We start from the raw sequence: 14,995 nt of genomic DNA, 5'->3' as shown, positions 1-14,995 counted from the left end.
TTGAGTGGCGCTGAGTGGCGCAGTGGCGTTGAGTGGCGCTGAGTGGCGCAGTGGCGTTGAGTGGCGCTGAGTGGTGCAGTGGCGTTGAGTGGCGCTGAGTGGTGCAGTGGCGTTGAGTGGCGCTGAGTGGTGCAGTGGCGTTGAGTGGCGCTGAGTGGTGCAGTGGCGTTGAGTGGCGCTGAGTGGTGCAGTGGCGTTGAGTGGCGCTGAGTGGTGCAGTGGCGTTGAGTGGCGCTGAGTGGTGCAGTGGCGTTGAGTGGCGCTGAGTGGTGCAGTGGCGTTGAATGGCGTTGAGTGGCGCTGAGTGGTGCAGTGGCGTTGAGTGGCGCTGAGTGGTGCAGTGGCGTTGAGTGGCGCTGAGTGGTGCAGTGGCGTTGAGTGGCGCTCTGGCGTGGAGGGATGCTCTGGCGTGGAGGGATGCTCTGGCGTGGAGGGATGCTCTGGCGTGGAGGGATGCTCTGGCGTGGAGGGATGCTCTGGCGTGGAGGGATGCTCTGGCGTGGAGGGATGCTCTGGCATTGAGTGCTCTATTGTATGCAGAAAATGTAAGAAGAGGGGGCATTATGCCATGATGTGTAAACATTTAAAGCCAAAGAAGAAACATTTACATATGTTTGAAGAAGTGGGGGAGGAGTCAAACAAATAAGTGTTCCAGGTTGGGTAAGGAGAACAAGCCCGACGTGTGATAGCATGCAATAAGATTTTGAGGCTAGTTATGCACTCATTTTTTGGTGGGGGAATTAGTGCGTGGTTGGTTAATGAATGGTATTTGTTTGCAGAGATGAGCTGTTTGCCACTTAGCGAAAGCAGCAGGCTCGCAATGGGATGTTGTGGGGTAAGGCGCTGCTCAGCTGCCCTAACAGAACCAAAGTGATTGGCTTTATAAAGAAACGCCCCCGCAATAAAAATGTCAGTTTATTGGGTAACCAGATGTGTGCTCTGAAATTCTAATATTCAATGTTATGGTGTGATGACATTGCGCAGAGGGGTTGGGGGAGAGCATTCCTTTGAAGTCTGATGCTTGCAACAAATGGTGGTTTGTGAGGGGGGCGGGGGAGCGGAAGGGATTCCTGAACTGTACGTGAAGTCTGGTGCTGCGAGGCTGATGGGCGGGGGAGCAGGTGCGAGCATATGGGGTGTGAGTGAGGCCAAGTGCGCGCAACATGCACTGGGAGGAATCCGCTTGTTCAAGAGTGTTGTTTCCTCTACAATAGTTCAGAACAATCAATAGCTCGACCTAATAAAAACGTGCATTGAGGAAGGTACATGTTTGGTGCTTTCTGACTAACAGAACTGAAACCTAAAGACATGGGGAGAACTGGAACACTTCACAAATTTTTTTCGAGTACTCCTACATTTTCAACATCTAAGTGATTAATACTTTTATATTCCGTTTTCGACTACCATGCTTTTATTCTGACAGCAAGGTTACAGCAGTATGAAGGCATAACAGGACTGCACAGTTATCTCATATACATTACATCCAGCATGCCTTTCACAGGACTCTCCTCTCCCAATTGTGCTTTTCATTTATCTAGATACCACTGGGTTATGGCACAGTCACTCCCCACACCAAATCCTTGATTACCTAACATAGCACCGACTTGTCTCACCATAAATGCTTGTGACCAGACAAATTAGGGTCAGGACCAGTGCAACCAACTGACGAAAGTCACTGCACTTGTTCCATCTCCCGGCTTGAGAACCACAGTCCTTGTGCTTTGCAGACGTGGCACAGATTCAGTTCCTATATAGGAATGAATGCTCAATATCGGTCACCAAGTGTGATCAGTGATGGGGGAGAACATCAAGCAGCACAGTAGAACACATGATGTTTAGCAACTGCTTGGCTGCCCTATCAGATGAGGTAGGACAATGCACTACAGCAGACCACTTCAAACAGCTCTTTCAGGGAGCCCCTCTAGAGACGTTACTTATAACATTTCTCTTACCGATTACAGCACAATGGCATGATCAACCTATGTGGTGCAGATGGCAGTATGTAGGTACAATCAGTGTGCCTCCTGGGGGGGGCACCGCTGAAGACTATGCCATAAGAGCAGGATTGAGGATGGATCCGAACTCTTTAAGAAGGTAATATTAAGCCAGTCATAAATGATTGGTAACGTGGACATCAGTGACATGCTTTGGACAAAATCAAATAATGAAGGGCACTTTAAATATACAATGGCTGAAGGACGCTCACTTAAAGCAAACGGCTGATGAAGGACCCAACCCCCTTTTTTGCATATTTTTTATTTTTTACGTTTTTGCGATGTGAGCTAGCTGCTAAACCTGTCCAGCAAGCCCCAGGAACGTACCTGAAAACAAGTAAATTGGGAAAGCAATAAAAAACATTTAAACCGACAGAACCTAAACAAAAGAACGTTTTTGGTTCCAGGTGAAATATAACGCAAAATAAACACATCTATAAAGCAAGATAACAAAAATCTTGCTTTCTCACATACATACCAAGCTGTTCAGTTATTTCTTCAAGGTTTTTGTTATCTTGCTTTATTTATTTTTACAGTGCTTTATATTTCACCTGACACCACAAACGTTATTTTGGTGGGGTGTTTAAGAAAAAGATATACAGTCTACTCATGAACTGAATCTAAAGAAGACTCCATACTGGAAAACCACAGCAACAGAGGTAAGTGAAAGGGCCATGGCTAGCACTGTTTTTATCTTCCCCTCACCTTCCACCTCCTTAGTACACCCCTTAAATTATCTCAACCTGCTTTAACCATCACAAGTATTAGAAAGTGTAGTGCCATCCAACTTAAAGAGTGCCTTTCTATACTTGTCTATCACTATAGCAACGCAATACCGAGTTTACTACTATTTGAGCTGGGAGGGGACTGTCCCATGGAGGCATGGAATTGCTTTTCCACATGTGCAGACATTGTTTTTTTTATAAAGGAACAGCTCCCGATTGCAACCAAACTAGGTCATCCGCATGTTCCTACTAGAACCATCTTTATTATCTATCTATTCTATTATAATTAATTTATCATGGAGCCACTAAGCGCCCTACTTCAAAACAAAGGAGCTGCCATGCATAACAGGGCAAAATGCAACCTAAAACCTGCAACACAAAATAATTGCCTAGGCCTCAGACTCCTGGATTACAGCAGGCTACCTTAAACTAGTTGATCTCCTCTCCAAAGCTAATCAAAACCCAGCATGAAGGTTGTTCAACCAGGATTGTCAAAATCCATATACTTCCAATATAAAGCCCACCTCAGCACGTTTTAGCAATAGGAGTCCTGGCATTCATTCTGCCGTCTTTTCCATCTCACAATGACTATGGTAGTCATGTGTCTTGCCCAGCAGGCCTGTCACAATATGTTGCCCCGACACAAAACCACATCGTTCTTGCCTAGAGCAACCATCATCTTCATGCAGTGTTAAAAGACTAGTGAGTGAACTTTAAAGCAGTAAAAATGAAGAAGCCCACATGTCTTACAAAAAATACCGCTGCCACGAGATGGTACATTGTTGATTCATCCGTGTTTACCTGCTTTTGTAACGCGGTTCAGATTGATCAGCCGCGGGCTGAATGATACGAGGCAAATCTACCAATTGGGAGAATATTATCGAGCCAGGACTATTAGCGGTCCGTTAAAAATTACCAGATTATTTGGGTACGGGAATCATTTTACGATGAAATGGCCGGCTTGGTCCGGCGTTCTTATAGATGGCAGCCCCCGGTGATACCACGGCGTGTGACCTGCCATCACAGGATTAACATTCTGACACAGTGATCGGCTCTTTTGTAAGGAAACCAGCCCAATCTTTCCCTCCTGTCCTGAAGAAGACCCGCTCTGTAAGGGAAAAATACCCTACACGTTAAAGGGTCGAAACGTAGACTATCTAACCCCCGTGAGACCAGCTTCTACCCCTAGCAAGATTGTTACAGCATTACTGAAGCCTGGCTATAGGAATTATCTGACCCATTGTGGCATGTGTTTTGGGCTTCTTTTGAAAGCCATTATAATAATGTATTTGTGAATAATGTAATTTTCTGACCTGCACTTAAGTGAAGAATCTTCTTTTGTATCCTATACAAACCCCTTCACCGCACAACCCCTCCCCTCCCCTCCCCCCCTTTTTTGGGCACAATTATAATTGAAATTTGATGAGATTTTTATATGCAAATGTATAACTAATAACATGTCTGAGTACTTTGCGAATTAAAACACTGTACTCTTAAATTGTCTCTTTTGATTTTTATAATTCCATTTTGATGTTTCTATCTCTCCCAGTCTGGGACACCTTGTTTCTTATATAACTTTATAACCAGGTCCCAGTAACTGATTTTGGGTTGACCCTGTTGATCATAATTCACAAAAAATACAGGCGGATTGTTTATTCCACTGCCTTCCACATCCTTTTAAGGGCTCAAAGACAGTTGTGCGGAGGAGGAATTTCCCTGAAGGGAGATATGACATTCTTCCCAACTCATTTGTCAAAGGAGGAAGAGAACCAGCTTCTACAATCTGAGAGCTAAAATTTCTCTCACTGTGCCATCATCACCACTGCTATAAATCCCAATACTGATGACAAATTCAAAAACTGTACAAGGCCTCCGTCATTTCATTTAAACTTACAGTCCCCGTACCATCTTAAATCTTAACAGCCCTGAAAAATATGCAAAAGGCTGTGCTAAACCTGTTGATCTAGTCGTCTAATTAAAGCACTTCACTTCACTGTAATAAAGTCTAGGTTAACTCGTGAGTACCCAAGATAAATATAACAAATGCATCTGGGAGGAAAATGTAAAATACACATAAAATTAGCATATCTTTTTTAATGGCTGAGACAGGCACCGAGTGACAGGGCTAAGGTACTTTTGGGCGAAATCTTGTTTGATAAGTTTAAAAGCAATTACATAATAAATGCATCACCCTTCACCTCCAGTGTGTAAACTTACACAATCTATAATTGAGGTTTTGCATCACACAATGCGAGAGAAGCGTTTCATGGAGACATCTTACTTCTCAAGAAAGGGCGGAGGTCACCAGGATCTCGGAGAATAAGGCAGAATTCCAGGATTTACTTCTGAAGTGAAATCATATCTGATATACATGCAGAAGTTCACATGAAGGCACTTCCTGTCAATAGTTTAACAGTTTCCATCAATTCGCTGATCAGATATAAATTGCAAAAGGCTCACCACGGCAAGTCACAAATGGTTATTGTGAAGGATAACTTAAGTGTCTTCTCTAACCACAACATTAGGGTGGCGAAATGTAAATAATTATACACATCACTGGATGTGGACAGTACTGAATAAACAAAAGCACATGCAGGATTTTATCTGAGTATTTTTCTTGGGTGACTGCATTCTCTAAAATACAGGTAATTATGTTAGAAAAGCTTTACCAGTGCTGTAAGGCGGCTCAGACGTGCAACAAACCATGTAAAAAAGCTTACACTTACACAGCTTCTGCTGACAAAGATTTTACAACCACTTACTGTTTTCGATTTGGTGAATTTGTCTTCACATTTGAGAGCCTCCTCGGGAGAAACTCTTCTTTTTGACAAATCAATGTAACCTGAGTGGGAAGAAAATGCAAAAAGTTTAGCCTCCGGGTATCATGCAAGTTCAGCTCAGCTGCATTGTCTCAAACCACAGTCATCCGAAACAAAACACTGCATTTTCACACTGCTAAATACACCCACAGACTTTCAGCTGGCAGGATGCTGAACAGATTGGGAGCTCTCTAGTGGCATACGGTGGGATCTGCAGGCCACAGGTTTGAATGCTCACAGGCAAACTCGGAATTTCAGCAATTCAAAGTTACTAAATCGAGTATGATCGATTGTTAACTGCAGCAATCAAGCACAATTTGTGGCGGCATAAAGAGCGAGAAAACCTGGTGTTCCTATCGCACATCAAACACTCCAATCAAAGGAAACATTTGCATGATGACGGAGCAAAACGCAGCATCTCCCCACGTTGTGCCGTACTTTCACAAAACAAAATAACATTCTTTGATCTAAAGAGAACGTGTCACTTTTACTAATAACCGGGTACAGCCACTGCAATCACAGAGCAAGCTTTCACTGTGCTTTAAACAATGCATGTACAGTGCATGGTCTCCGGCCCCTCAGCTAAGAATGTGAACAACTCTCCCAATCAACAGACATCCGCTTAGAAACCTCAGCGCACAAAAGAGCTCTAGAAAAGGCAAAAAGCAGCAAGGTAGGAACAATGTGTCCACAACCAAAGTATTCAAGAATTGTTCTAGTTAAAAGTGATGCCTGCTGCTAAAATGGTGCCTGCCTTTGACCAATCCCAAGCCTGCACCACTACCCATCCAGGTTCCTGGTGCCTCCTTTAATTTTTTGGTCTCGGGTATGAGATCCCTACAGGCTACAATTTGCTCATTAACTAGTGCAAAAGACGCTACATCAGATCACCTTATTAGCTCTAGATGCTCTATAAAACCTGCGACCCTGACTTGCTATGAGATTTCACAGTTTTTCTACCAATGTACAAGCGCATTGTAGTCTAACCAATAACTATGCATACACAGTATCCTTCAACACAATGGAGAACTATGGCCAGGTCCTGAATGTTGAAGCACGTTTGGAGCGGTGCAAGGCATTATTTAAAAAAATTACAAAATAGAAAAGATAATACACTTTGCTGCATTACAACCATGAGTAAAAGAAATGGGGATGCAGAATTCATTTTCACAATTTAATGAATTTAATGCATTCATTAAGTACTCATCCTTTTGTATAAAAAACAAGTTATTTCCAAAAAGCATTGTTGATTCTACCTTTGTCTTTGTCGACTCTGATGACAACAACACATTCGTTCCTGCCGATTCGGATGAGCTTGTTGATAGATCGGATTCGCCTCCTGGACAGCTCACTGAGCAGGATCATCCCTTCGATGTTGTTGTACTCCAGGAGGCTGACGTATGCCCCCATCTCAGCAATGGAGCGGACATTGACCATGACTACATCGTCCACCTCTGGAAACTTGTGTTGGTAGAACCGACAGCCAAGGGCAGGCATGCTGGAGGAGAAAGGGGAGGGAAACATGCTTAGAAGACACAATATAGCAGTTAAGCTGAACATATTTCCCTAGTGAGGTTTTTTTTTTTGCCCAAGAGCTTTTCCTAACATAATAATACCTTCAAACAAGCATTAGCAAAGCCAATAGGTCTTACCCTTGGGATAGATTGGCTTTACCAATGGTTTTTAAGCTACGTTATGCAGCAAGGCTAAAATGCAAATAAAAATAGTTGCTATGATGCAGCCACAGTGGCCAGGACATTTTGTAGGCATGTGTACAATGTATGCATGCACCTACAAAATGTGTGGGGCCCTTTTAATGTACTTATACAGGTTGGATTGGTAAATAAATAATTTTTTTAAGTAATGTCAAAGGGTTTTTATATTATTTTTTTAAATCAAAACGGGCGAGAGAAAACAACATGAAGCGTGGAATGGCAAAAGTACATGGCAAGAAAGCCCAGCATGGCATGTGGGAAAAGCAGACAGTGAAGATAGCAATGCATGGAGAGGAATACACAGGACAAGTACAACACAGTGGGGAGTAGGAGAGAAGCATACAGGTAAAAGTAACATGGTCTGCAGTAGCGGGGTATAGAGAGGAACACGAGGGAGACAGCTGGAAAACAAATTTACTCTCATGGAGTGCTTAAACAATAAAAAAGTTTCTGAAAAATAAGCAGTAGAAGGGACATGAGTAATGAGGGCATGTTGTACACACATGAAGAGGAAGAAAGGCCACCAGTTTTTTGAAGCAGGGCTGTCTGCGTTTGTAGGTCGTTTATTGAAAGAATGCCACGCAAGGCGATGAACACTAAGTTTTAAATTCCCACTGCACATCGATGATAAAGATCAAGGCAATCAAATCAAGCATGATGTTTATGCAAATGTGAATCTGCCCAGTGAGCATTCGCTCTAGGGTGCACAGCAGCATGCTACCATAGAGTTTCCTCTCAAGGGTCACATATTGATTTCCATATTCAAGCCCAACAGGTTGATAGTATATGAGTCTCCAACTGTTTCTGTACTGAGAGCTACTTTTGTTCAATCAAACACATTGAGAACTACTATTATTATTATTAGTGTTGGTTAATTTCAATTTTACTATATGTTTATTAATTCAACCAAGCAAAAACTTTCTAATTTGATAAGCTGGGCTGCACACAGGTCAGCTACTCAAAAGTTAGCTGGAGAGCTACAGTAGCTCCCTAACTACTGGCTGGAGACCCCTATGTGTAAAGGTTTCAAAATCTTTGATAGGACTTATTTTGGTGGGGGTCAGCATTGTGGTGGGGGTTAAGGTGGTAGTGGCTGGGTTAGGGTGGTGGTGTTTAGGGTAGGGTGGCGGTGGTCAGGGTGGTGGTCGGGCTAACAGAGTGGTGGGTAGGGAAGGGAGGCTGCGTAGGTGATGGGGAATAAGTTGGTGGTAGTTATCGTTGAGTAGTAGTGGTTATGGTGGTGGTGGTAGACATGTGGTAGGTGTGTTGGTTGTAGGGTGGTGATGGTTAGGGTGGTGGTTAGAGTATGTGGTGGTAGGTTCGTGATGGTGGTTGTTCGGGTCGAATGGTGGTAGACTGGTTAGGAGGGGGTAGGGTTGTGGTGATGCTTAGCGTGCTGGTATGGTGGTAAGGGTGGTAGTGGCGAGGGTGGTGGTGGTTAGGGTCTGGTGGTGGTGGTTAGTGTCAGGATAGGGTAAGGTGGTGGGGCTGAGGAATGTGGTGGTGGTGGTAGTAGTAGTAGCGGGGAGGCAGGGTGGTAGTGGTGTTAGGTTGATGGTGGTTAAGGTGGCGGCGGTAGTGGTGAAAATGATGCATAGGGTGGTGGTAGTGGTTAGATTAGTAGTACTGATTGGGATGGTGGTAGGATTGTGGTGATGCTTAGCGTCGTGGAATGGTGGTGGTGGTTAGGGTCTGGTGGTGACGGTTGTTATGTTCTGGTGGTGGTTAGGGTGGGAATAGGGCATGGTGGTGGTGGTAGGGGAGGTTGTGGAGGTTAGAGTGGCAGTGGTGGTTAGATTGATGGTGGTTAAGGTAGTGGCAACATTTGTAGTGGTGCAGATGATGGTGGGTAGGGTAGTAGTACTGGTTTGAATGGTGATGGTCGTTAGGGCCGTGGTGATGGTCGTTAGGGCCGTGGTGGTGGTTAGGGTGGTGGTAGTTAGGTCGGGGATGGTTGTCTTTACGGTAGAGTGGTGGTGGTAAACACCTGAAGCTGTACACATGACACCTGAAGACATAGTGGTCTGATCTGGTATTTTCCACCCTACGCATGCCTTTCCATTCACTGTGGGAAAATCAAGAGGGCCACAGTGACCATCAAGGGGCGAGCCTTGGCAAATTAAAGAAGCAACCTTTATTGTTGGGCTACAGGTGCTAGAGACTGTCTGGGTCACACACCCAGGGCATGCCGAAGGGTGGCGGAAAACTACTGGTTGCTCTGGTAAGAATAGAGATGAGAACAGAGTAAAGGTTAGAAACAGTGCTTATCGAATACAAGGAGGGGCACAGGGAGCAGCAGGAGTTGGTGACCCCGCTGCAGAGAGCTTAGTGTGGGGGAGAGGGGTAATTGTTGGTAATCAGAAGCACCGCTTAACTGAACTCAGAGTGGCAACATCTTGCGTTAGGTGGGACATAGCCTCCCTACTACCAAACCCAGTGAAGCCTATACTCGGGCACATGAGATATGAAGCACAGGCACTACCAACTGCACTGAGGCAATGAGGAATGTGCTACAAATCCTACAGTTACCCTTCTACCACCCCCACATCAAAAATAACGAGGTAATGATGAGCTGAAGGAGTGAATACGACAATTCGCAGTAGTGCTCACTCGCTATTTAATGTGGAAGCAACGTAAGGTGGAGAGCCCAACTCTACCTCCCCAAACCGATCCGCTCTGCTCCTGCACATTACAATCTTACGGCGTCCTGTACAATTAGCAGTAGCACTGGACTAAATACTCCTGTGGACTAAATTTGAAAGTACTATCTATACTACTATAATAAAGCAGAAACTTTCAGACTTTGAGGCAGGTAAACTCAGGAACCACTGCGCCAATCTACACACCCGATACACTGTTGAAATCGGCAGGGTGTGTAGATGGTTATAGGCTACATAAATTAAAAAAATAAACGTTATTTAAAATTTTAGATTAAAAAAAAAGTAGTCCCTCAAAAGTAGCGCCGGCCGCGACGTGCGTGGTCACGTTAGGAGCACGGGGAGGAGCGGCGTCCGAGGAGCGGCGGACATGGAGCGGGGGAGGAGCGGTGACGTCAGGAGCAGAGGACCGGCGGCGGAGGAGGAGCGGCGGACATAGCGCAGGGGAGGAGCGGTGGTGCGAGCGGACAGGCGGGAGCAGCACTGGCGGAGGTAAGGGCACTCATGTAGGGGCAGGCGGGGGTCGAGGCAGGCGGCGGTCAGGGAAGCCTGAGGACAAGAAAGAGGAGGCAAACGGTGCACTACAAATGTCAGACAAATGGTGCATTACAGGAGGAAAACGAGGAAAAAGTGACGTGTAGCCAGAGGGGTTTTAGATGCTGGAAACGATTGAGCCACCTCGGCTTCCGTAGGATAATCCCATGCTCTTCTCAATGGGACTCTGTGCTCCGCCGTTAACAAAGTGCGCAACGAAGGCCTACACACGGTCAGGAGAAAAAGGGTACCCCCTTGAACGAGGCCACCTTCTGTCAAAAAGGGGAGAGTTTGCTCACATAAATGTCAGCGGTGAATATGTTATTGTTTAGATGCGTTTGCTTCACCATAGGAGATTATATTTATATAGGAATATTTCCTTCACGAATACCGGTGTCCCTTGGGTGGAGTGGAGGGGGTGGATGACGTGTGCACGAGGAAAAAGTGACGTGTGCAGGTTACAAAAGTGGGGCGGGCGGGGCCCTGAAGCAAAGTAAATTACAGGAGAAAAAAAGTGACGTCTGCAGGTTACAAAAGCGGGGCGGGAAGGGGCCCTGAAGCCTAATTGCTCCCGGGCAACGTCGGGACGGGCTGCTAGTGTGTGTGTGTATATATATATATATATATATATATATATATATATATATATATATATATATATATATATATATATATATATATATATATATATACACATACATACATATACATATATATATATATACACACACACAGACACACACACACACCATTTACTTGCTTGCTGCTGGACAGGGAGCTATTTACATATGCAATCAAAATTGATCTCCAATACCTACCAACGAATCCCAAAGCTCGAGAGACACCCTCACTTAAGGAAGCTTTCATCTCACTCAGGTAAAATCAAAGAGGCACTAAGTCTGCTCCGAGCCCACCTGGTGATGCACCTGTCTTTGCAATCATGCCTTGTGACATGCAATCCCCTGTAACAAAAGCTAACATTCAGTTGCTCAGCCAGGAATGTAATAAGGATACAACTTCCTTGCACAGAGATGTAACACAGTTAATGTCATAACTGGACCACCCTCTTCAAAAAGTGCAAACCCAGGTGGATTACCAGCAGCAGCAGCAGGGAATTACTTAATAGCTCCAGACCATGACACTCTCTCGACCACAGTTACTGGAACAGCATTAACATTCGCTCCAAGACGAGCTAAACAACTATGAGACTACTAACTGGTGCATCTCATTTTTACTGGGCATTAAAATTGCTACCTACTTGGTACCTTTGCCCAGTATATATCGCCCAAGCATTGTCTCTATGCTTTTATGTGCCGTCACCAATAATATTATGTGGTTTTATAGGCAATGTGCATACGTTGTAATACTTTATTCGATAGAAATTCATCATAAAAGTACAGACATACAAATATATAAAAAGACAATCAATCCAAAGTACTACAATTACATCCAAATCAGTGAATAGCAATTTAAAAAAAACAGCAAGATAAAAACAATGTTTAAAACAATGTTTTGGTTATAAAAAAGTTTTTGTAATTATGCATTACCCAGCAGTCTAGAGCATATTATCCAAGCACCCCTCAGGTATTTTGCCACCCCACAAATAATGTACATAGAAACAGTATTAGTTGTAATAATACGTAGGGCTGACCTATGATCTTTTACACCCAACTCCCTGCACACAGGTTTCAACCATTTAGCCCTAACTGATTTACATGCTGAACAGGCAAATAAGAAGTGGCCAAGGGTTTCCTCAGGACATTGGCAACCTGGGCATTTTAATTCAGTTCCCCCCTTGGACTTCCACTTTTCGAAAAAAAATTTAAGGGGCAGGGTGCCATACCTTAATTTCAGGAACAGGGTTCTGTCTCTAGCTACTTGGATGGAATCCAAAAATGGTTCCAACTTCATATAGGGTTTGTGAATAAGAAAGTTCATAGTCAAAATCCCCAAATTTGAGCTGTTGTTAATCTTGGCCTCAACCCAGTCCCAATATAATTTCTTTACAATTTGCTTTGGAGGAGGGACTTGTGACGCCCAGGACTCCCCCAGGCCTATCGATATTACTAATTTCTAAAGGTTGTTAGGCCATTTTATTTGGTTAGAAACATTTAGGGTTATTAACTCATCCAGCACTCTGGCATACCCGGCTAGTTCCTCGGTTCTTCTAAGGCGCACCCAAAATAGCAGCGGCCTTAGTTGAACTTTGTCCGAGATAGATTTTTTACCCAAATCGAAAAATAGGGGTAACAAAGGGGTAGAAGCTGGAAGTGAGACAAAATCTCTGATGAACTTATTTTCCGCAGTTACCAGTGCCTTAGTATTTTCTGCACCCATATAGTTCGGCGCCATAAACTGTCGAGGACAATGCCTTCCCTTCATAGACTACCAAGGCAGGGGCGACCGGTCTACTAGAAGAGAGACGCTGGTTCTTTATTATTGCACCGGACACCCTTTTTAGATTTAGTACCATTTTTGAAATGTAGGAATCCCAGCTCATGCGGTTGGACAACCTCACCCCAAGATAATCAAATTCATTCACCACCTCTAAAGGGGATCCACACAAAGTAAGATGAACCTTCCTGACCTTTCTGTTGGGCGTTAGGACCATTAGCTTAGTCTTTAAAGTGTTGACCGTTAACCCGCGATCATCACAGAATAGGGAAAAACAGGCAAGCAGCTTTTGATGGCCCTTAGGGGTCTTGGACATCAAGAGGTAATTGTCATCAAAGAGGAGTGTCGGGGTTTTGTCCCCGGCAAGGACGGGGGCATCTGCCGGGTCCTCCCTCAAATGGTCCACCACCCCATTTATGAATAGGGAGAACAATGTCGGCGCCTTCACACATCCTTGCCGTACCCCCCTGCTGTCTGGTACCCCTCTCTGTCATTTGACCCTGGTGCCCCCATCGTATCCTTGCATAGTTGTCCTCATGCAATTTGATAACCAGTTGTAGCAAGGGATTAGGAAACCCCATGGCTTGTAGAATCTCCCATAGCTTGGCACGTGGGATAACATCAAACGCCGTTTTCAGATCAATGAAAGCCAGATACAAACAGCCCTTAATAATCGATACTGACTTCCAATAAACCGCACAAACCGGAAGACTTGATCCATAGCGCCGACATTCCGTCTAAAACCGGCCTGAAAATGGGTACGAATATCATTGTCCATTAACCATGTCTCCTCTCGATTTATAATGACCCTGCCAACTACCTTTTGGATGGTATCAATTAAACTAATTGGTCTGTAGTTGGCAGGGTCCTCTCTGTTGCCTTTCTTAAAAATTGTAATCACCTCCGCCCCTTTCCATGATTCCGGGACGGGGTGGCCTAGCTGGATAAGAGTCATTAAACTAGCTATATACTCTGCCCAGATTAAGGGATCATGTAATAGAAGATCACCGGGCAGGGCGCGAGCCCCCCTCCCCCCCCCCCCCCCCCCTTCCCTCCCCCGGCCACCGAGATCATGCCCAACAGGAGGAGTCCCCTGTCGTTTCTCCCCCTCCCCCCCCCCCCGCCCTACGGTCGCAGCAACTCTACATCCTCAGCCACCCCCACCCCCACACAGCCCACATAGGGTGCAACATACACAGCTAGGATCACTGATACATTACTGTACACGCAAATACTAGTCCAACTGTTGTTGAAATGTTTCTCCCTCCCCCCTTCTTTTAATTCCCTGTTGTGTCTCTTGGTTGGCAGTGAGATTGTTTCTGCTGTACTCATGATGCTGTTCGATTTCCCCTCCCCGTTTCCTCTTCACACAATGCCTGTTGGACACTGCCAAGATCAGGAGACTGTAACCCAGCGACCCATATGACAGTATGGGATGTGATCCTGCCTTTGACTGCTTCAGTGCCGACCAGGGAAAGCGGCCTAAGACAATGGTTGTTGGCTTTCATGACCACCTTGGTCCTTTTGCAGTGCTGCGGGCTACGAGCACTGCAACCCGAGACTTTTCCTGGCACTGCCGTTTGCGGACTAATGCATCTCCCCTGGCTACTGTTTATTTTCACTTATGTATGACCGACATGTCGTAACATGCTACTAGCTGGGTAACGTTTGTAGTAGTTATTCTTTTTTATGACATTGTGTGATTAATTACCTTATTACCTGTGAAACTAAATAAAGTTTGGGACCATTGGTCTTAAAAAAAAAAAAAATGGAGGTATGGCTGGCCAGGTTCCAACTCGCAGCAAGTAACATTTGTTACAACCGTTATTCAGGAGTTCCTAATGTGTGGGGATAGATGTAGTAGGTAAAACGGATAAAACAAGACTCAAACCTAGCATCAAAGCGCTACACATTCCATGCAACATATAGTAGCCCATACAAGGGATGGACCTAGGGGATTCCTGCAATTTCTATACCAATATACACAGTTATCTTCCATTTCAATTAGACACATGTAGGAAAAAGGAAACTACCATGAATGGAACAATTGTGAATTGCACTGTTTCATACCAGCCAATAGATGTAGATTTCTGACACTTGTGAAAATGAAATGTTTTATTGGGTAAATAAATTACACTGTGTACCAACCAAAAAAAA

The 14,995-nt window shown here is 44.6% G+C and overlaps 1 protein-coding gene across 1 annotated transcript in view; it reads right to left on the bottom strand.

The window, feature by feature from the left end:
• The window catches only part of EIF2S1 (eukaryotic translation initiation factor 2 subunit alpha), a 132,869-nt gene that overhangs the window by 84,627 nt on the left and 33,247 nt on the right, over positions 1-14,995 (bottom strand). Inside the window, exons 2-3 of the mRNA XM_086937124.1 lie at positions 6,795-7,036; positions 5,482-5,561 (exon numbers count right to left, since the gene is read on the bottom strand). Of these exons, the coding sequence (XP_086793250.1) occupies positions 5,482-5,561; positions 6,795-7,035 (321 nt within the window). The 5' untranslated portion in view covers position 7,036. The remainder of the gene's footprint in view (positions 1-5,481; positions 5,562-6,794; positions 7,037-14,995) is intronic.

Source organism: Lissotriton vulgaris, chromosome 9 (genome assembly GCF_964263255.1).
Source record: "Lissotriton vulgaris chromosome 9, aLisVul1.2, whole genome shotgun sequence".
Lineage (NCBI taxonomy): Eukaryota > Metazoa > Chordata > Amphibia > Caudata > Salamandridae > Lissotriton > Lissotriton vulgaris.
The sequence above is the reverse complement of the archived record's forward strand: the minus strand, read 5'-3'. Positions and strand labels throughout refer to the sequence as shown.